Raw genomic sequence first — 23,286 nt, 5'->3', positions numbered from 1 at the left:
CTTCAATTGGCTCCTACTGGCGAGTCCAGTTTGAGAGAAGTTGGCCATCAGTCTGCAGAGTTGAGACAGGAGCTAGCTAGTTCACCAGGTTGTTACACTGTTTTGGTATTGGATCTAAATTTGGCTTCAGTTAATCACTGCCCACACCATTCAATATTTTATACATCACAGACCCATTAACAAATTCTGTATAAACACTTTCAACACTGTAACAATTACAGACATGCCAACAGCTGAAAACTCACAAGGTTCTACCTGACAAATTTAACAGAGAATCTGTATTATTGGCATTGCAAAGAGTAGCTAAAAGGAATGACTACACACAACAGAAATTTGTACGTAGGTAAGTCAATAAGTAAGTTACAAATGGATATAGAACTTAAACAAATAAGAGTATTGATTTGAAAAATGCTTTTATTTCTCAACATAATCTCCCTGTACATTGAAGCACTTGTCCCATCGTTTCACAAGCCCCTGAAATTCTTTGGGCTGCTGTCAGAACCAGGAGGTGACTGGGATCACAAAGGCATACTGCTCACCGCATTCCAGCCTCGAGGACAAACCGTAAATGCCAACTCCTACTGCAACATCCTCAAGAAATTTCGTAAGGCCATTCAATGGAAGCGACCAGGACTCCTCACCAAAGGCATGTTGCTCTTGCATGACAACGCGCATCCCCATACTGTCAACCAAATGAGACGCTGCAAAATTTCAAGTGGGAAGTCCTCGAGCATCCTCCGTATGCCCTGACCTTGCTCCAAGCGACTTACATTCGTTCGGCCCTCTTAATCATCATCTTTTGGCTGAACATTTTCTTGACGATGAAGCCATAGAAAGGGAAGCCACCGCCTGGTTCCAAAAGCAGCCCAAAGAATTTTATGCTGCTCATTTTCAGGGGCTTGTGAGATGATGGGACAAATGCCTCAATGTACAGGGAGATTACGTTGAGAAATAAAAGCATTTTTCAAATCAGTACTCTTATTTGTTTAAGTTCTATACCCATTTGTAACTTACTAATTGACGTACCCTCGTAGTATAACAAAAGTAAACTGATTATACACTTCAAATCAAAATCAAATCAAACGACAAAAATACCTCTTATTTGTAGCATCTGTCTGTTTATATCCATTTGAAAACATGTCAGTTGCTCTGAATATAAACTTCTTGATAAGATTAATTTGCGAAAAAATTGCATGTTATGTAGATGTGTGCGAACTGTTACTGGAAAGCACTGTAAAACTATAATGATAAGAACTGACAGGTAAAGATCTCCCTGTGCTTAATCAATTAAACATTATGCCATGAAAATGTATGGGGGTCAGTGGAGGTATAGCTCTACTATTCTTGACCAAGCACCAAATGAAGGTGAGTAGTCAATTTCATGCTCCGAGGAAAGAGCACCTGGTACCCATTGGACAGGAGGCTGGGTGGGCCCCAAAGCTGGTCTACAAGCTGTGGCCTAGAGAAAAAATCTCTTGCACCTGCCAGGAATCAAACCCTGGCCATCCAGCCTGTAGCCTGTTGCTATAATGACTGCGCAATTACAGCTACTGGAACAAATTACACTGCAATGGAAATGTAGTGACTGCAAAGAAAGGAATGCACTGGGCTGAAACATTCAGGGAACAGAAGCAGAGAAACAAGAGCAGCCTGGGAAAAACAGAAGCAGGAGGAAGGTGTATGAAGGCAGGAATTGAATTTAGGTTTAGAAGTTGGCTGAGGATAGGGTCCAGGGGCGGTATTTTGTAGATGCTCTGTGGTCCATCTAGGAATAAGGGAACTAATGACAATGATGATGATGATCATATTAGTTTTACCTGAAATGATGACACAATGACTTTTGGTGGAGCAACTTTCAGCTTCATCTTCTTAGCTCTGGGCAGCTCACTGTCACCCCACTTAAAGAGAGACTTGCCGCAGGACACGGCACTTGTGTCGTTTAAGTTTATGACAGTAGTCGGCTTCTCCAAAGCTTCAAACAAGTCAGTCTTTTTCTCTGCTGGTAAGCTACTAGCAGCTGTAGCAAGGTAATCATCTGGTGACCATTCAGAAGTTGAGCTAGAGCTGCTGACCTGTGGGGCTGCATTCCTATGAGATGGAATTAGGAGATCAATCATTTGTGACACACTGAATCAGTGCTAAAGCATTTTGGTAGTGTAACGTTATCCTTTGCTCTACTCGATTTCTGGATGTTGTCTGTAGTCAGGTGAGAAGTTTGGGAGACACGTACTCCACTGGGTCCATTAGAAACAGCTAGTCTCAATAACCAGACCATACTTAAGTATAAGCAGCCTGGGTGAGGTTCTGTCAGAGGAGATAATATTTTAAACTTCCTCTTCTGTTTTAGTTTTAGACCTTCACATAAAGTAAGTAAAGGTATCCATGTAACAGGCAGTGCAGGCCCACAGGGTTGTGTGATGTTGAGGTTCCCACATTTTCTAGACGCTCGGCTCACAGATGGCGGTAAGGTTGTCAGCCTTATGGGCTGGCCACCCTTTACCCCCAAGAACATTCCAATAATATTCCTGGTACTCATTTCTGTTAGAGGCTGAGTCGACCCCAGGGCCATAGTGCAGCCGGAAGGATTAGGTCAATTGAAAGAAATCCAATGACCTCATCGGGACTTGAACCCATGGCCTTCAGGCTTGTAACATAGTGCCTCAACCAACTACGCTACCACGTGCCCCCTTAGACCTTCACATACGTATCTAAAACTTTTACTGTAAATTTACTTATTGCTTATCAACAAAACCTGCTCCTAGGTTCGATTTCTGGTGACCACAAAGAGCACAGTTCAGAGGGAGCCTTACGCTTCTGAAGAAATATCTCCTCCATCTTCAGGGTAAAAGAGCAAGTCAAGCAAAAACTCTGCTTGCCATCTGCTTCTGCTGATTTCTTGTATCCTATTCTTTGACCTTGAAGATGGAGGTCATTTTTTTCTATGGAATGTCAGGTTCTCTCTGAACTATCCAGTATTACAACCATGAACACTGTACTCCTCTTGACGCTAGATGCTACAGTATAATTACTGTATAAGAAGAGTTCACTGACTTGGGTTATCCATTGACTGAGATTAACTCTGTTTAATGGACACAAGTGAGCAGGTGACTCTGTGCCATTTTTACCCAAAGACAGAAACATTCGGCTTATGAAATGTTGTGCTCTGTTCAGAATACTAGAAGATAGACACTGTTCAGAAACACAGTAATATCTAATGGGAGCTGAGCCCCTGCTGTGAAGCAAACAGCTGCTCTGCCAGCATCATCATGTTCACACGAGCCCATCACTGGTCCCTAACCAGTCCACACCATTGTATTTCTCTAAGATTCATTTCAGTATTATCCTACCATGTCTGCATCTTTCTAGTGGTCTCCTTCCTTCAGGTTCTCATACCAAAATGTATGCATGCTTCATTCCTATGTTATACATGGCCTGCCCATCGAATTCTCCTTAACATGGAGAGCCTAATAACATTTGGTGAGCAGAACAAACCTGCCTCTTATTATTTCATCCCTCAGAGGTCTGAATATTCTCCTCAGCACTTTTTATCCACAAGAACAAAGTGCACCAACCAATATTTTCNGGACTCTTTTCATCATCCGGAATTTTAGGTGATAGAGGACATGGCGTTTCGGAAACTGGATCTGTTTCCGTCTTCAGGTGAGAAAGGAAGACACCTTCTAAGGAGATTAGCTCTTTCTAAGGGGCCCAACTGAGTAGGTGTCTTCCTTTCTCACCTGAAGACGGAAACAGATCCAGTTTCCGAAACGCCATGTCCTCTATCACCTAAAATTCCGGATGATGAAAAGAGTCCAAAATCCCAGCAATATTTTCTAGTATTACAAATGTCTTTGCTCAGAATTTTGATGTCAGGCAGCGCACAGAGAATCACTGCATATGCACAGTAGACATAACTGCTACAAGGCCACCAACATGACAACATTTCATATAGTGAATCACTGGACATTTGTCCTTGTGACCAGTGGCCCACTGCCACATCAAGCACTGGTGACACTTCAATTTCAATCCAAGAGGTAAGCAGCCATCTTATGCAAATTTACTGTGCCAGGTACAGAGACTCACCCTGTCCTAGACACTGTCGAGGAGCGTTTGGCAGTCATGTCAAACGAGGCTGCGACAGGAGGAGCCTTCAACTCACAGGAAGGAGCCTTAACTCTTGGGGGCGGCAACTGCCAACAAACCATAAAGTGTCTCAATTTCAATACCAACTTTCTTGAAATATCTAAATGTAGAGCCTTTATGGGGAAACCCACCATAACCTTCATTGTCCAAGAATAGGGGATTTTAAATTTCTCAGTATTATGTGGTTGGCATCCAGATTTTAATTCAGGAATAAATGTACAAACATGTAAAAATGCAATACTAGGCCAACTGGACTGTGTAATGCAACATACAGCTCTAAGAAGTTAAAGGGTTATGAAAATGGAATGGTGTACTTCAATTTGGAGTGCACACGCTTCCTTAATCCTTCAAAGCACATTGGTAAATATATGTAGAACCTACACTAAAATTAAATAGCTTTGCATTCTTCTCAGACCAAATTTATGTTTTGTATGAGTTTCACAATAAACAGCAATTATTTCCCCAAACAGCTTTAACCAACTGGTCTCTCTAATGAAGATACCATGTCTTCTATAAGGAACTAAATTTTAAATATAATGAAGATAAACTTCAGGCTTCAAAGGGTTACTCAATCCTTCCAAATTTTGAATTTCTAATACCCTTTATTCATTTACTGCACACATATATCTGTGTTACTAAAGCTGCAGATATTGGACTGAACAGGGTACAAAATAATTCTCCTCATATTCTGTAAGATGCTAGTGTTGACTTACTGTCTTTTCTGCATTAACGAAGAACTGTTTCAGTTCTCGTATCATTAAACCAAATGAATTGTGCATCTTCATGTGTGGCCGAACCCACGACGACAGCGCTGCTTTGAAAGAAAGTCCTTGAAACCTTTGGTCGCACAAAAGTATGGCTCCATAATCGTCCTTGTGTCTTATCACTCGGCCGATAGCCTGATTCACAGCACGTGTGGCTTCAAGTAGGTACCACTCGTCCGCAGTCAGACACTGCAATGTATGGGTCTCTGTTATATTACAGCCATTCATACTGCAAAGATAGCTAAAAAACTGTTCTGATACTGTACTTGTGAACAACAGTACCAAACAGAAATTGCAATTCCGAAGAATTTAACTGCATGTTATAAATTCAGGGAAAGCTTGCTATCATTCAATTCAGAACGTTTACCATTCTATTGTCTAAAATGTAAATACTAAATTATACAATACCATAATTTTATGTTGTTCTGTATGGGTGCGAAACTTGGCCTCTCACATTAAGAAAAGGCCATACACTGAGGAAGTTTGAGAACAGGGCACTGGGAAAAATATTCGGACCCGGGAGGAAGTAACATGAGGGTGAAAGAAAAGGAAAAGTGTAGAGTTTCATAATTTGTACTTTCCATCAAATAATTATTAGGATGATCAGATGAAGAATAGATCGACAGGGCATGCAGCACACATGGATGTATGTGAAATTCATATTTATCACCATACAAAAATAAACTATTGCTTTTCATTAATGTACGATGTCAACTGATCAGATATTTTGCATTCTACTGATGTCATGAGACCGAAGAGCGCGATTGGGTGGGCACCACCCCTGCTTCATTTCTGGGAGGTCCAAGATCAAATTTCAGCCCAGAGACCAGCTGTCCTGATGTTTGTTGTCATTCTCTTGGGGTCCCACCAGGAAAATGCTGGGAAAGTACCTCAAATTAGGCTACAAAATGTCTGTCATGACAGTTGATGTCCAGGCCAAGGTTTGAACCGAGGACTTCTGGAACATAAATGAGGAATGCTAACTATTCACCATGATGCTCAGTAATATCTGAAAATATGTGGAGTACCTGCAAACAAAATCAAGAAACATAAATTCTGGAAATGTTTTTTTTCAAGACTTTAAATTCAAGTAAGAAAAGAACAGGATGAGGTACCTGAGTCCCGTTCTTTCCCTGGTTCTCTCTGAGGTAGCTCCGTTTAAGTTTGACATACGTATCCATCAGGGGAGGGTATGGGAGGCCTGTTACAATAACAGCTCGACCATTCACGTCCATGAAGTCAAGTCCTTCAGACACCTTGCCTCGAGTGACAGCCATGAAACAAGCTCCTCTTGTGGCAGGATCCTGCACCTTGTTGTAGTATTCAGAAATGGTGCTGTGGAAGCCGTCACGACTTCTCGGTTCTACAAAGATTGGCTGCAAGGTAGAGTGAATACAACAGTTCTCATGAACCTCTCATATACTGCTGCAAGTAGACACTAAAGGGTTCTGATGATGGTGTATAATACTCAGAATTATTGGGCTTTTGGACTCTGTCCACTGTCCGGTATTCTAGAATCTATAAACAGATCCAGTTTCCAAAACATTGTGCTTTCTAGTTTGTAGAATACTGGACAATGGACAAAGTAAAAAAAGAACATACTAATCCTGAGTATTAAAACTTACAATGTTTAAGCAGAAACCGTGATCTTCTGGGATGTGATCCCATTCAGCATGGTACATACTCGTAGGTACCCACATTTTGGAGGAAATTGGCACATCCATCATTCAGCAAGCTAATCAAAAACACTGGTACCTACCTACCTTCCTGAGTAGATGGGAATACATCCCAGAAGACTGAAATCTGAATGCTGACCACTGTGACATCCTCAAATCTCAAAACAATTCTGAACCAACGAAATGTGAAAATTAATCAGTCAATATGTACTGTAACTTGCTTCACTTCAGCCAATTCAGAGAATAGTTACCTTAGATATCCTTCAAATGTCACAATAGTTTTGGTTTGAACTCACAAAGTTTGCTTTCAGTGTAATAATCATGTGACTCAAACTATAAATGAAACTGTGTAACATGAACTCAAGGAGGTAGATAGCCCTGAATCAAAAAAGTCCAGTATAAGAAATATGTAACTTCTTATTCAACGAATGTCACTGATTCACCATCTTTCATGCAACACATCCTTTTAAAACTTTGTTTACTGGGCGGTGGAGTCAAACTGGGTCCACTCGGCACGGCGGCCACTGATTGGCCTATTGTAGCCTGCCCCGGGTGATTATGACGATGGCGAATTTGGTGAAATGAAGATTGGCAGGGGAAACCAAAGTACTCTGAGAAAATCCGCCCCAGTGTCTTTGTCCACCACAAATCCCACTTGACCGGACCCGGGCCACCGCGGTGGGAAGCCAGTGACTATCTTGAGCTATGGCGCGGCCTTTTTAAAACTTAGTTTAAAGTTTTTACATCATACAATTTGTCTTTTAACACCAGTAGTGTAGACACACAATACAACACAACAAAAAGAGCCATGCAACACCTTGGGATACACAAGCACATAGGTGGGACTACACATCGAATATTAGAACTGTGAAACAGAAGCACAGCAGTTTCCACCAACAATTTTAAACACCTGATGATGACCAATATTGGTTGAAATGTGTAGTACAATGTACAGAAACTTTTAAATAAGTTTTAGAAGGATGCTGCATGTAAGACAGTGAACCAGTGACATCTGTTGCATAATAAATGATGTGCATGGGGATGGTACAATATAATCTTATATAACTTCTCTAGGCATTTCTTACTGTGAATCTAACAGAGAAAGAACACATCACGATATTATGAAATTACTCTGTACTCTTGCCCATACATACAGTAGCAACGGCTGTTAAAGCATTGCGCAAGATTTAGAGGGTGATCTAAATCCTCGTTCACAATCTATAATTGTACGAGAAACATTAATTCCTCACTGAAGTGGTATTCCTTCTTTAAAGTTTTACCCATTGCATTGTGGTACTGACAGGAAAGCAGGCACATCCTGCATAAAGAACAAGAACTCCAGCTTGAACATGTGTACATTCAGACGGTGTAACTATTCTATAGGCACTCACATCTGTTCTCCTCTACAGCATTTCTCTATTACAATAGCCAATCGCTGGACAATACAATGTCCAGTTCATAAACTAGCTATATTAGCTTGGTACTTAGACACAACTGAGTGGGTATACAATCATCTTTCCACCTGAGGATGGAAGTAGATTCAGTTTCCAAAACATCAGGTTCTGTTAGTAATATTCTAAAATGATTGAAAAATTCCACAAACCCAGTAACACACCATTGTCAGAACCATTTACAGTTGGACAACATAAAATAATACTTCATATGAAATTACAAACATAATATATAAAAAGTGAAACTGCACAATGAGGAGCTTCACAACTTGTACTCTTCTCCACCTAAAATTAGAATGATCAAGTAAAGAAGGATGGGATGGGCAGGGCATGTAGCATGAACTGGGGAGAAGAGGAAAGATATAGGATATTGGTGGAAATGACAGACACAAAGAGACCACTAGGAAGACCAAGACATCAGTGGGTGGACAATATTAAAATGGATCTTAGAGAGATGGGATGGTATGGATTGGATTGATCTGGCTCAGTATAGGGACCAGTGGAGGGCTCTTGTGAACACAGTAATGAACTTTCAGGTCCCATGAAATGCTGGGAAGTTCTTGAGTAGCTGCATGATTGGTGGCTTCTCAAGAAGGGCTCAGTTCCATGAGTGAATATGTTGACAAAATGTAAGAGAAACAAACTGGTCACACCTTGTGAGCGGCAACCTTAGACCACAGACCAGACTGTTGCCACTCGTCCCTGCACTTGTAGAGGACGGGATACGATGGGAAGAACACCAGAATCCCGTGAGGCACAATACGACACACATTCAACACTGTCATCCCCAGCGACGATATGTACTGAGGGTCATTCCTGCATTATATGAGACATGAAATATGCATCAGAGGGCTGTCACACTATATTACCACTGCACCACATGACATCATTCATAACGTGACACACAGATATCATAAATATTGGTGCCTGTTCAGGTTGTTCTGTGCCTAACTGGCAATGGATAAATGACTTAAACAAAGTCTGTGTACAACATGAGCAGCTGTGTAATGACAAAATGTATCAAATTCTGTGAACTGATAATATTATCATAATTCGGTATTCATTCCGGAGCACACGGTTGGTTGAGACACTATGCTACAAGCTGGAAATTCGTGGGTTTGATTCCCAATAAGACCACTGAATTTTTCAATTGACCTAATCCTTCCAGCCGCACTATGGCCCTGGGGTCGACACAGCCTCTAACAGAAATGAGTACCAGGAATCCTCCTGGGAGTAAAGGGTGGCTGGCTGGCACATAAGGCTGACAACTTCACTGCCATCTGTGAGCCAACTGTCTAGAAAACGTGGGAGCCTGGATGTCTCACAACCCTATTGGCCTCAATGCCCTGCTACAGGGATAGCTTTACTTGCTCCTTACTTTAGTACTCATTCTACTGACATTTTGCAGTGTAAGTTGAAAAAATTGAATAGCAAAGACAAATTATTTTTGAGATTTAAATGAGAAGATATAAAGACATAAAGGTGGCAGTGTACTGTGTTTCTTATGGACATTGAAGACATTCCAAAACACTCTAAACTTGTCTTTTTCATACAAGTCCACAACAAAACATGTGTACAACATGGGACACAGTTCACATCATATACATCTATATTGTTGTAAAAGTACGAGTATGAGAAAACTGAAATCTGAAAATGTACAGTATAACAAACAAGTTAGGAAATGTATCCTCAGCACAATTCTGGCACATTCACTTACTTTCATAAGACTTACAGATATATGCACTGAGCATAAACAAGAATTTAATTTCTATCTGCAAATTTCACTTCAAACTTTTCTTGCTTTGATAAATACTTAGCATGTTACAGTTATGTGCCTAGGGACACACACAGGTCTTCATAGAGCGTCCATTATTGTTTCCTGATTTCAAGCAAAACTGGAATATGTCAAGAACTTTTAGTAAAACTTGTCAATATAAAATTTAATGAAAATTCATTCAGAAGTTCTCAATTTATATGCAAATGAAAACAGACATGGTAAAGCTAATAAATGCATTTTTGCGACTTTTGATTTTGATTGCACCAGGAACGTGCAACAAGAAAATGTATATCAGCACTGCTTGAATCAACAGAGTAACATAAAATTTAAGACACACCTCGTGTTGTAGGAAGAATTGAGAGCAAATCCATCTGGTCCAGTTGATATAACAGAAACAAACACCTGGCCTGAGCCAATGACATGAGGATTCTCTAATGTCACTGGAATTGGTATCCCCAGCTCAGACATAAGTGATGACAGTGGTGACAACGTTCCACTCGTAAGAATCACACAGTGCGGATCATTTTCCAGTAGCTGCTTCATCCTGTGTAAGATTAGCATAAATGACAGAAAATTAAGTGATGTGTGGGGAGAGAATATATCATGCAAATGGCATCACTGCCAAGGACATGGCCATCAGTATACTGCCCTTAACATGCACTATGGTGATAACACAAAAACACAGCCAGCTGGACTGTGCACATGCACTGTTGTAATGCAACATATAGCCCGCTGGACTGTGTATATGCACTGTTACAGCGAAGCAACATGTAGCCAGCTGGACTTTGCGTATGCACTGTTACAATGATGCAATTATAGCCAGCTTGACTGTGCACATGTACTGTTGTAATGCAACATATAGCCAGCTGGACTGTTCAATTCACTACTGCGATAATGCAACATATAGCAGCTGGACTGCGCACACGCACTGTTACAATAACGCAATATATAGCCAGTTGGACTGTTAACATGCAGTGATGATAACACAACATATGGTCAGCTGGACTGTTCAATTCACTACTACGATAATGCAACATATAGCAGCTGGACTGCGCACACGCACTGTTACAATAACGCAATATATGGTCAGCTGGACTGTTCAATTCACTACTACGAAAATGCAACATATAGCAGCTGGACTGCACACACGCACTTTTACAATAATGCAACATATACCCAGTTGGACTGTGCACATGCATAGTGACAATAACACAACATATGGTCAGCTGGACTGTGCACATGCATGACTGCAATAATACAAGATACAGCATGCTGGTTCTTCCAGGCATGAAGAAGGAATGCTCTCCATGCAACAGTACACTAGTCTATAAGGGTATGCTGTACTTCACTGAGGAAGAATGATGAAGATTGCACTCACCCAAAAGCAGGGCTGAAGCATAAGTAAGTGATAACTCTTTCCTTGACAATGCTGGCTGATGTTTTGGCCCCACCCCAAGAATCAGACTTCAGTTTCGACTTCTTTGGTTCTTCATCAGTCACATGAACCTTACAGAACGAACAGTCCCATAAGGTTGTGTCAGAAAGCAATCATTACAGAAGTTACTACTGTAACTGTTATCCTCTCACATATATGAAGCTAAGGCTTGGTCTTGTGTTGTTATGTACTGTCATGTGACCTGAGCTCAGGGAGGGAGCATATGCATACAGGGGGCGTGTGTCACATTCACTTATTAGCATTATTAGTACAAACAGCAACACTCTGATCATCATCAGGTTCTTTCTTGATATTCATCATGAGCTCCTATACTGGCAGTACATACTGTCACGTGTTGGGCGTATAACACGACAAATAATTTCATGCCATATTTGATATAGCAAATTTTATTTCACATTCACTCTTACAATCACACAAATTACAATCTGACATTTACTGCCATCGGCAGTATCACAAATACTACATTGCAAATGCTGGTTGACTACCTGGCTGACTCGTAACTCGTAACTCGAGAACTTGACTCAGAACTGACTATGAATAGTCTTCGCTGCTCCGTATCTAGCCTCATTCCGGACAACGCAGAAAACAGAAACGTAACAGGCACCACATTCAATTATGTGTCACTGAAGTTAAAAGATTATTTAAAATTAAAGTAGAGATTTAAAATCCAAGTGTTAATCATTTAGAGGTTGATGAAATTAATGCATTTCATTTTTACTGAGGCTGTCTTTTTTCCTTCCCTGTTCGTTTATTAGGTCCTGTACTGGCAACAGGATGCTGAGAATATATGGACTGAAGAGAAATAACGTAATGACAAGTTGGAGTAAGAGGAGCTTCATAACCTGAACTCTTCACAAAATATAATTAGAATGATCAAGTCCAGAAAGATGTGATAGGCAGGAAATGTAGCTCACATGGGGAGAAGACAAAATGCACACAGGAATGAGAGAGGCCACTAGGAACACTACATGTAGGTGGAAGGATAATATTAAAATGGATGGGGTGATATGGACTAGTTTAATCTGGCTCAGGATAGGGACCAGTTGTGAAAAAGGTAACGAACCTTTGGGTTCCATGAAATGTTGGGAAATTCTTTAGTAGCTGCATAACTGGTGACTTCTCAAGAAGGACTCAACTCCATGGTGCTAGTTATTTGTTGGATGATGGCTGGAGACTGCCGATCAAATGCTAAAATATAATATTCTGTCTAATTTAAAATTTCATATTTAGCCTCTGAGTAGCGTAGCAACTGGAACTGTTGGCTTACAAATGATATTGCCTGCCTACTGTGTACACATGTGTACAGTCTAGCCCCATACCAAAGTTCATACATCTTGCACCAATGGTGCATTCATTATGACCATCAGACCAACAGCTAAAGAGAAATTCACATGGTTGCCGTTTTGTTTTGCATTCTATAAAACAGTTACCGAAACAAAAGTTGCATATTCCCTGAAGATCAATTATCGCACATCACTTCAGTGGTGCAAATAAGGTGTCACTAGCATCACTCTAACTGCTGTATTTCATGCATGTGCCATATTGTTATTAGTGACTGCAGGAAATTGAAAGATGTTGGAGGTGCACAGCACAACATTCATACCCACTTTCAAGAAAATTGATGGAACAATTAACAGGTTTAGAGGCAGGACACATGGATGCACATGCACACACAGTATGGTGATCGCAAAAAGGTACCTTTTCTTCCTATAAAGAGGAGGCAGACTAAAACAGGTACTGACACCACTCAAGCACAAAGAGATAGTGAAGTACTGTGTTAACAGGTGCGCCAAAATAATATAGTACTCCTTGTTCCTGAAACTGTTCAAACGTGTCGGTGGCGCTGCTGCTCATGACACAAATTTCGATATATGACAACAGCTTACCTTGAAACACCGCTTGAGCTGACCTATGTGAACTGTCCTCTCATTACTTGCTCTGAATACAATCTTCAGCAACTCAACAAATTTTTGTATTGCTGCTCCTTTGTAACGAAAGGGTGAGTTGCCAGTAACGGAGAGGTACTGAACGATTTTCACTAGCAAATCTAACAGCAGGTGGCTTTTCTCATATGTGACCTGTAAGAGAGCCACAGGATACACTGCAGAACGCATGGCATCGATTACACAATCACATAAAATCAGTTTACAACAGAAAGTTGCCCACATCTGACTGACACTGTGAAAACAGTGCTGACATTTGCTTTTCTAACTTCCTCTATCTGAATACTGACTCTGCATGAACAAACAGATTAAATGTCAATGTACGTGCTGGTCTGAGTTTCCTGGGATTCAACAGTGTCATATCCCAGAAGAATACTCAGCATTGTTCTTATCCATGGTCTATGCTGATGTGTGACTTCATCTTCACAGGGTTTAGTCGTTCCAACATCCTGGTGAACACCAAAGAGCACGCATCAGGGGGAAGAAGGAAGCGGACCGATACAGAGATCTAACAGAGGGAGGGTGTGGCAGGGTGCTCTCCAGTGGGAGAGGCCATGTGGTTAAGAAGGGTTGGAGGGAAAGAGGTTTATTATTTTCTTTTACAAAATTTCAGGGATCTTATACTGAATATTGCCAACTGTCTCCCACCTCAATATTTTGGATGACCACTAAATTTAAAACAAATGAGATGGAATTAAATAAACTATATTGTGAAACAAATATAAATCACTCCGTCCAATGTGACCTGTAAGTTTATTACTACATGAAAACTTAACACCCTTACATGTTTCGGTCTCTGCGGACCATCTTCAGAGGGCAAACATCACTACAAATAGGAAACCACCATCACATAAGATGTAAAGTACGTACACTTATATGCTACAATGCATAGTACACAAAATAGAACATTTCACAAACACAGCAGTTTCCTGGGAATGTAAAGTTTTTAAAAAATTATTTAAAATTTCTTGATGCTAATTAAAAATTTGCATGTCAATAATTAAAATTCATAAACCATGCAGGCTCGTGTTCGTCCTCACATCGTCCCTCTTGTATGGGGCAGATATTGTGCCACCTGTCTATCTTGATGTGGAGGTTCTTTATATCTTCCAGGGTTTGCTCGTGGCTCTATTTGGTGTACTATGCATTGTAGCATATAAGTGTATGTACTTTACGTCTTATGTGATGGTGGTTTCCTATTTGTAGTGATGTTTGCCCTATGAAGATGGTCCGCAGAGACCGAAACATGTAAGGGTGTTAAGTTTTCATGTAGTAATAAACTTACAGGTCACATTGGAAGGAGTGATTTATATTTGTAATTGTTAGTGTGACGGACCAGAATGAAACAAATCAAATTTATATTGTGAAAACCTTATAGTTTTATGTTTATTTATTGCAGACACAAATAAATTTATTCCTGTCATCCTGTCCTACTTGTCTCCAACTGCTGTGATGGCACATATACAACTGTAACATAGAGCAGTACACAAACTGCCAAAGCTAATCAGGATCAGAAAGACTCTTTTATCTTTCCCCTTCTATTGCACTAAACATTCTATATTTATGCACATAGAAACCTTGTTTATAAAACATCACATCATAAAAAATATTTACTTATGAGAGTAAAATCTGGATTGTCTCCTTAAAAAAAAAAAAAGAAGAGGAATCCAAGAGAAAATAAAGTTACCACACAAGAGGATTTGCATATACAATTTAAGAGACATAAGGATACCCAACAAAACTGGAGAAATCATCTTGGAAAGTCTGGACAGACAGTGAAATCTGCAACTGGCATGTGTCATGTTACCAACAGAAGGGACAATGTGACTTGGGCTGAGCAAAGTGCTGAACACAATTAACAATCAAGTTCCTTCCGTCAAATGTGACACTTTTTTAAGTTTTCCACCTCGTCAGCACCTGCCTTACATGTTTCGGCTCACCACGGAGCCATCATCAGAGGCATTTATAGTAGAAAAAGAAATCACCAACACACAAAACTTCACTTTGTCCAAGATAGCCACGTTCCAGTTAATTAAAATAATTACAAATAGTTAAAATTACCCAGAATGTCGGTTCACTAAAAGTTTTTCACACACCACAGTAGCTTCCTTATTTGATTCGTCGTTAATTCTGTAAAATTATGTTTCGTTATTTGAAGTAAGAATTCTTAAAATCCCTAGAATTCTTTCCCGCTTGGCCCAATCTTTTTGCTTCGGGATGTTGTTGACGTGTGTTGTCTGTCGGTAGTTGATGTTGCTTGTCTGTGTGTTGTGATGCTTGTGTGCTTCACCTTAAACTTGCTGAACACAAGTTAAACATAATCTCGGAACTTACCGGGCCAGGCCTTAATAACATGCCTACTGCCTACAAAATTTGTTTTTATGACAACAAATCTGTACAGTAACACTTCCTTGCATATAGCAAAAAGTTGTCCCTGTGCTTAACTAATGAAGCAGTACACCATGAAGCCATATGGAGGAGTGCGTGTACAGATTCACATTTCTTAACCTTGGCACTAGTTTGAGGTGAGTGATCAGCTTCATGTCCCTGCTGCTTTACCCCCGGGGGAACCCTGGCACACATTGGATAGGAGGCTTGGTGGTGTCCAGAGCCAGCCTGGACAATGTGAAGAAGTGAAAATTCTTGACCATACTGGAACTCAAAATCTGACCCCTCGGTCTTCCAGCCCACAGCCAGTCACTATACCAGCTCATACCTGCATACAGTGCTTAGACTTAAATATCCCTGTGCAGCCAGTGGTGCTTCCACAGCAAACCAAGAGAATCAAGGATCAAGATGAGAACAGCTGTTTGCATGAATGGCTGCTTACTGCAGTCCCCACATTTACACAGAAACAGAAGCATTATAAAATATATCTCCTCTCAGGGGAAGTTATATTTCTGCAGAAAAGTAAACAGTAATTTGAGAAAAGGTACCACATTTCTTCAGCATTTTCATATAGTTACAAGACTGATGAAAAAGGTTATTGCAGGAACTTGCTCGGACAGCATGAAAAGATTCTTTTTCAACTTTCCACCTTTACCAGGGTTGCCTAATCAATGGCTGGCATGGTAAATTAAAACAGCAAGATGATCTGGTACTGAAAATGAGGGAAGTCATGAAAATTACAAATTGAAGCTCAGAATTACTGGGTTTTTGGACGTTTAGAATACTGGTTGATAGAAAATCGTCAGAACCTTTCAGAATCTAGAATACAAAGGTGGAGTAATACACCCTCTTTCTGCTCACAACTTGTAGCGTCACATTCATTTTAAGTCCAGTGGTTCGTAAGCTGAGATGACACATCATATAAATCATCTTTCTTAAGCTATTTCAAAACCATATGAACTGTGTAACACAAAGAGTTTCTTACACAAAACCTTCCCTCAAAACACTTTTTGTACCAGTTTAGTAAGTTATGCCTTAAATGTGCACATCATGAAGTGTAGGTCTTCATGTACTGTCAATTCCTATTGTGCAATTTTAACCAATATTTTAATGTATCAGTTTTACTAAACCCTGTTTGAATTTTAACAAAATCCATTCAGTTGTTCCCAAGTTTAAACAGGAATACAAAGATGAAGAGACAGACATGAAGAAGCTACTGAATGATTTATATAATTTCTCAGTGTGACTGCATCTATACGAATGAAGCAGATACCCATATATAACTGTCAGATGTGAACATTGTGGTACTGGTTGTATGCTCTATCATCAATCGTCTGGAAAAGAAATGTTGAAGTGCAAAACCGAGGTTAATTACAGAAGCAGCCATCACATATCACTGTGGTGTGACTATGCAGAATTTCCAAGCTAGATAGTAGCCAGAAGCTTTAATCAGTAGAATTCTTCTAAAGAGAAAAGTAATTTCCAAATATTGCCTTGCATAACACCTGATGAATGGGTGGACTTTGCCAGCCACTACTCAGTATCTCAATCTCACCACATACCTGTGCCTTAGCCAATAACTCAACAATGAAACCGCCATCAAATGTTGAGCCACCTGACTCAACTGGAATGTCATCAATAGCTTTCTCCACCTCTAAAAACACTGTCTTGAGAATGCAAAGTTCCTCAGGAGAAAAGTCTGGCTGTGTTGCATCTCCCCTCTGTGAGAATTCTGCAGAAGATTCCCCGTTCCCATATAAGCTCTCCATCACCTGGCACAACAGACGAGAGAGACAGTACAGTGAGCTCCATTGCTACACTTCCCACTGATCACAGGAACAATATATTCTGGGACAGCATGACAGAAGTGCATATATTTCACTAAGTCAAGTCTGCTACCATACAGGCTGAATGCCTCATATGTATAACATTTCAGGTTTCTGCAGCAGTCTTGACACCATGTAGTCTGGTGGGTGGGTATCTACTGCAAAACAAATACACGTATACTCCTCTATCTTCAAGGTAGAAGATGAAAATGAGCAAGTTCCTCTAAAACGCTGGTACCGACCTATCAAATGCTGTGTCATAAACCAGATGATCACAATATGGATCACATTCGAATTAAGTTTCAACATACAGCTACTGCCTCACTTACAAAATAGCCATGTTCCCAAAAGTGACTGCATAACTCAATAATGTGTACAACATAAAATGTGATACTCACATTTCTTAATCCTCTGATTTCTCTTGCTCTCAGTTTTCCGTGAAAAATATTTGATTCAATTAACTTTAATACCATTCACTCTGTTTACAAATACTAATTTCTTTGTTCCAGACAAATAATTTCATTATTTTTTAGTCTTCCCTAAAATAATTAGGATATACAGAACTCTAATTTTGCCTGTGGTTCTGTATGGGTGTGAAACTTGGTCTTGACATTAAGGGAGGAACACAGACTGAGGGTGTTTGAGAACAGGGTGTTGAGAATATTTGGACTGAAGAGAGATGAAGTGACAGGAGGTTGGAGAAAACTGCATAATGAGGAGCTTCATAACGTGTACTCTTCTCCAAGTACAATTAGAATGATCATGTCAAGGAGGATGAGATGGGAAGGGCATATAGCATGAATAGGGGAGAAGAGGAATGTATATAGGATATTGCTGGGAAAGCCAGAAGGAACGAGACCACTAAGATCAAGATGTAGGTGGGCGGACTATAGTAAAATGTATCTCATAGAGTATGGACTGGATTGATCTGGCTCAGGATATGGATCAGTGGAGGGTTCTTGTGAACACGGTAATTGACCCTCAGGTTCCATAAAATGCTGGGAAATTCTTGAGTAGCTGCGCAGTTGGCGGCTTTTCAAGAAGGGCTGACCTGAGCTGAGTGTCAAGAATTTCCACCTCTACAAAAACTGTTATACTGGCATGGGTCATATGTCGGAACTTTGTCTGAAGTACATAGTCAGGAGACATTTGGAAGAACCGTTTCACTTCATTTTTAGTCCCTAGGGAGTTTTTATTACTTTTTAACCTTGAAAGACGAGCAGCTGTGAGAACCTAAAATGGTGACTTGGCACTGCACGAATTAAATATGGCACTTCTAGGGCTAACAAACCTAAAAAAAGTGTCAATGACAGAACTGCATACGTTCAAAGTCTCATTAATAGTAATCTTATTACAAGTGCAATATTTGTGATGTGGATAAGATCTTTATTTTGGTTCAGACAGGCAGAAATACATTCCATGTTGTATTAGATTTGAGGGTTTCAGAGTGGTCACTCTGAACATGGGTTGTAATGTCATTCTATTCAGCTGAACTACAAGGAACTGAAATGCAGAGGGTTGTACACTTCACACACAACATCCCAGAGACTGTATTCTGTCCCCATCTTCAGGTGGATCCTAGTCAGTTGGGCCCAATCGATATAATAACAACAGGATGATGGACAATGTCCAGAAACAAAATATCTGAACATTCAGAAGTTTAATTCAATTTTTTATTCTAATCTTAATTCTAAATATATATTTTAATTAATAAATAATGTCATGATCACATGCAAATTGCAATTTTAACTTACTGTAACAATTTTGGTAAGGCAGACATGCACCTGATGACGGACGTATATGGCCGAGATGTAGTGCCAGAGAGCGACAAGATAATAAGATACATTTCAGCTGGAAATATATGAGCTTCTATCGGGAAGTTCCCAGACTAGGCCCAAAAAGGCATGCTGGCTTAACTTACTCAATTTTGGCTGCCATCTCCTTCAAAATAGTCTCATTGGGAACATACACAGCAATCCCATTGCTTTTTCCACACTTCAAAAGCACCATGGAAGCCATTTTCCTTAATTCTGTCGCGTACCACTTGTGATTCCCTTTGGATGTCAGACACTGTTTCAAAACGTCATCCCTTCAGTTTCATTTTCAATTTGTGAAACAAAGCAAAATCACAGGGGGCTAAGTCCGGCGAGTAGGGAGGATAGGGAATGATAACTGTGTTGTTGTTAGTAACAAACTCTGTGGCTTTCAGGGATGTGTGGGTGGGTGTGTTGTCGTGATGAAGGAGCAATGTGGCGCATGTTCAAATTTTCTGTTAAGATCACCTGGTAAACTCCATAACTGATCACAATGGTGTCTGCAAGCTAATGGATTGTTCAGCGACAGTCTTCGCGGATGAGTTCTTGAATTATTTCAACATTTTCTCTTGTTTTCTGGTGCTTGGTCATCCTGAACATTCGTCATCTTCAACTGACACTGGACTGGCCTTGAAATGTGAATGTCATTCAAAAACCGCTGTCCAGCTTAAAGAATGTTCTCCAAAAGTATCACGAAACATCTCAAGGGTTTCGATAGCAGATTTGCCAAGCTTCATGCATAACTTGATGCAGACACATTGCTCAATATTGCCATCCATGGCAGACAAAATGAAACAAAAACTGAAAAAGCACTCACTTAAAAACAATGTGTGTTTACAGTGCGGTGTCATGTGGCAGGCTGATGCAATAGGCTTGCGAAGTGTGACCTTGGACGCCCTTCTCATCTTCCTTCACACAGGCAGTTACAGCAGAACAGCCCAGGAACTTTCTGATACGACCTCAAATGTGTACAAGTAATTACACTGATGCAATAGGATGATCAAATATAATATTATGCTCACTCAAGGTATGATGTACTCTCAAAGATGTTTCAAGCAAAGTTTACCATCTTAGTCTATTACTTATTAACTTACCTTAGCTACTCCATTATGATGACAAATGAGGAATGAGATGAGGTGAGACATAAGAAGCAGTTCTCACTATTTTGCAGGCCATAAGGGCTGTCCAGACAACTTTCTCATCCTGAATTCATATGACCTATTTCTCACCTGTGTGATTTCCTGTATGCATAGAGCCACATCTGTACTGCGAATGCAAATGGAAACAGACTCTTCACAGATCTTCTCTACATTATGGGCTTCATCCAGGATCACAACATTGTTCTGCAGGGGGAGAAAGCAATTCTAACTTTTCATGCTAAATAAGTGAGTTCAATATGGTTCATGTTCTTCTACTTTCCTTCTGACATGTTTCCCATGCAAAGCTGCAAAACTGTGCCAATTAGCTTCACGCTTATCTGTCTCCTTATCTTCAGATATCAACCCACAAACCACAGATCAGGTTTAGTATCTGTGCCATTTCAAGCATGACTTCCTAACATTTATCGGAGCAAAAATGGTCGAAACAAATGTGAGGTTTGAGGTTCTCCATCCTGTCCATGAAGAACACTGACTTGTGGGAGTGATACTGTGAAGTCAGGTGGATGTTTACCTATGTTCTATAGGAACAAACTGCTCCCATTCTCAGAGTTGAAGAGTAAAGACAAGCAAGCAGCTGTCTGGAGTCTCATGCTTTGTACTATTCATCAAATTCTATTAGTGTAACAAATCAGGGACAATGAGAGAGTCAAAGAACAAGGGAAATCAGGGATGTGCACAAAATTTTACTTGGGAAATGTGATGGGAACAGACTCTCAGCATAGCCCGGACGATAATATTGAAATGAATCTCAAACACATTGTTTGAGCATGTAAACTGTATTTATTAGACTCATGATAGGGTCCAGTGGTGAACTTTGTGAACATGGTACTGAACCTTTGAGTTTAACTAGCCGAGTACCTATTATTAGCTTCTCAAAGGCCCTGTTCCACTGAGTCAGAAGTTAATTACCTTCATTCACTGTTTCCTTACTTGTTACCCATTTCTGAATGATCTAATTTCCTATATCATCAAATATTTCATGTGGATGTTTTCCATTCATTATATCTGTCTGTTCACTTCGTTATCTGCAAATTCAATTAACTGTAAGAACTTAAAATGAAGAAACAGATGCAAATGAAAAAAGTTTAATATCTGTTAAGAAAGTAAGGACCAAAATTGTGAATGGTAATTTACCATATAATTATACAGACAAGTAAGCTGAAGGAACTGCAGAATGTCTTCGTTAAAGGTGGAATATAAACTTTCTATGAGTTCATGACAATAGTATATTAATACAGTTATTGTGTTTCTGGACATTACCCATCATCCTGTTTTTATTTAAAATGCATGACATTTCGGAGACTAGTGTCCAGAGACAGGGACTAGCTCTATCGATTGGGCCCAACTGAGTAGGCTCCACCTGAAGACAGAGACAGAATCCAGTCTCCAAAGTGTTGTGTTTTAAATAAAAACAGGATGACGGACAATTTCCAGAGACACAATAATTGTATTTCTTACCGTAAGTTCCACACCGTGTGACTTGAGGTGTTTCTGGTCCAGGATGTAGTTGTATGGCATAAAAATGACATCGGCGTCCTTTCTGAGGTCACGTGCCAAGAAATATGGACACACTCTTTGTTTCTGACCCAGTTTTACCAAGTCTTCTATATCAAGAATGCCAACATCCCTTAGTGCTGGGTCAGTTTTCTTCCTCTCAAGATTGCTGTAGAAGTAGCACGCATGGCTCTTGGTATATGCTTGACATTTGTGCATCTGGTCAGAGACAGATAATTGTTCAATCAATGAAACATGGACCCTCACAAACAGAACCATAAGCAGAACCAAAGCATCCCCTGTCTGAAACACCTGTAAGTATATATGACACCTTCAGCTAGCAGCCTTACAGAAGAGATCCTCTGAGTGTTCAATAAAATCCCTGGTATGGCAATTTTGGTTGTCGCTGTGTGCTGAAAACAGAATACAGAAACTTTCTGATAATGACCTGACAATCTACGTCACTCTCTGAAAATAATGCAACCTCAAAGGTGATTTAGACACAGAATAATGGATGAAATATTTCTGAGAAATTCCAAGCACAAATAAGAAGGTATACAGTTAGGACCAACATTTCTAAACAAACTGGAATCCAAAAGATGTTACTAAGAGTCAGACCAGAAACGGCTATAACAATGTCTAGAGATGAGATTTGGATTGGTAACCGGATTTACTGAACTCTTACAAAATGTAACTAAAAATAACTATGACATCACACAGAGGTACACACTATACAAAGATCACTGTAACTATAGCAAGTATAACAGGCCTGTCAGTCTTCACTAGCTGTTGCTTGGTGGAGGCTTCCAATGATGGACGTTCCCATTCCTCCGGGTTCCCAAACTGTCCCTGGCCTCAGCTTTTCACTTCCTATAACTGCAACTCTCAAATGACTCAACCAACAACTCTCTTCCACTTGCTGCCAGGTAAACATGTCCACAGAGCTGTTCTCTAGCAATGGCTGTTGTACTGTCACCTGCTCACACAGCTGTTACTTGGCAATGGGTCCACATGTCAGTATTATATAGATTCATTTCAGGCTTCAAAGGAGTGAGTTACTGTGATTGGCTGTTACAGTGGTGACAATCATTTGGAAATGGATAAAGATTGTGAGGTACCATCAAGGTTCAAACCTTCTTTTTAGTCATATCTAAAAACATCCATTTCAAATTCATATCTTACAGACTCTGAAATTTTGCTTCACACAGAATTCTTTGCATTTACCTTTGCAATATTGTTTTCTTCCTTTGACACTTCAGGATGAATGCACATCTGATCCCGAGAGCCAAGAACTGCCATCTTTGTATGAGTATATCCAGTTTTCTTCAGCTCCTGAATTGCTTGCGATAACTGTGAGTGTGTGCGCGATGCATAGATAATCTGTGTTCCACCTG

At 40.1% G+C, this 23,286-nt stretch overlaps 1 protein-coding gene across 6 annotated transcripts in view; it reads right to left on the bottom strand.

Moving 5' to 3' along the window:
* Nucleotides 1–23,286, bottom strand: part of LOC111865346 (regulator of telomere elongation helicase 1 homolog) — a 36,961-nt gene that overhangs the window by 6,300 nt on the left and 7,375 nt on the right. For 4 of the 6 annotated variants that reach the window (XM_023853279.2, XM_023853280.2, XM_023853281.2 and 1 more), the window contains exons 4-15: nt 23,117–23,283; nt 21,857–22,111; nt 20,468–20,581; nt 17,161–17,370; nt 13,154–13,345; nt 11,190–11,317; nt 10,149–10,355; nt 8,688–8,850; nt 6,023–6,283; nt 4,857–5,096; nt 4,084–4,190; nt 1,818–2,088 (exon numbers count right to left, since the gene is read on the bottom strand). In XM_023853279.2, the coding sequence (XP_023709047.1) occupies nt 1,818–2,088; nt 4,084–4,190; nt 4,857–5,096; nt 6,023–6,283; nt 8,688–8,850; nt 10,149–10,355; nt 11,190–11,317; nt 13,154–13,345; nt 17,161–17,370; nt 20,468–20,581; nt 21,857–22,111; nt 23,117–23,283 (2,315 nt within the window). The remainder of the gene's footprint in view (nt 1–1,817; nt 2,089–4,083; nt 4,191–4,856; nt 5,097–6,022; nt 6,284–8,687; nt 8,851–10,148; nt 10,356–11,189; nt 11,318–13,153; nt 13,346–17,160; nt 17,371–20,467; nt 20,582–21,856; nt 22,112–23,116; nt 23,284–23,286) is intronic. The other 2 variants (XM_033751783.1, XM_023853282.2) reach the window with 2 other exon arrangements.

This window comes from Cryptotermes secundus, unplaced genomic scaffold (genome assembly GCF_002891405.2).
Source record: "Cryptotermes secundus unplaced genomic scaffold, Csec_1.0 scaffold17, whole genome shotgun sequence".
Classification (NCBI taxonomy): domain Eukaryota; kingdom Metazoa; phylum Arthropoda; class Insecta; order Blattodea; family Kalotermitidae; genus Cryptotermes; species Cryptotermes secundus.
This window is presented reverse-complemented; position numbering and strand designations above follow the sequence as displayed.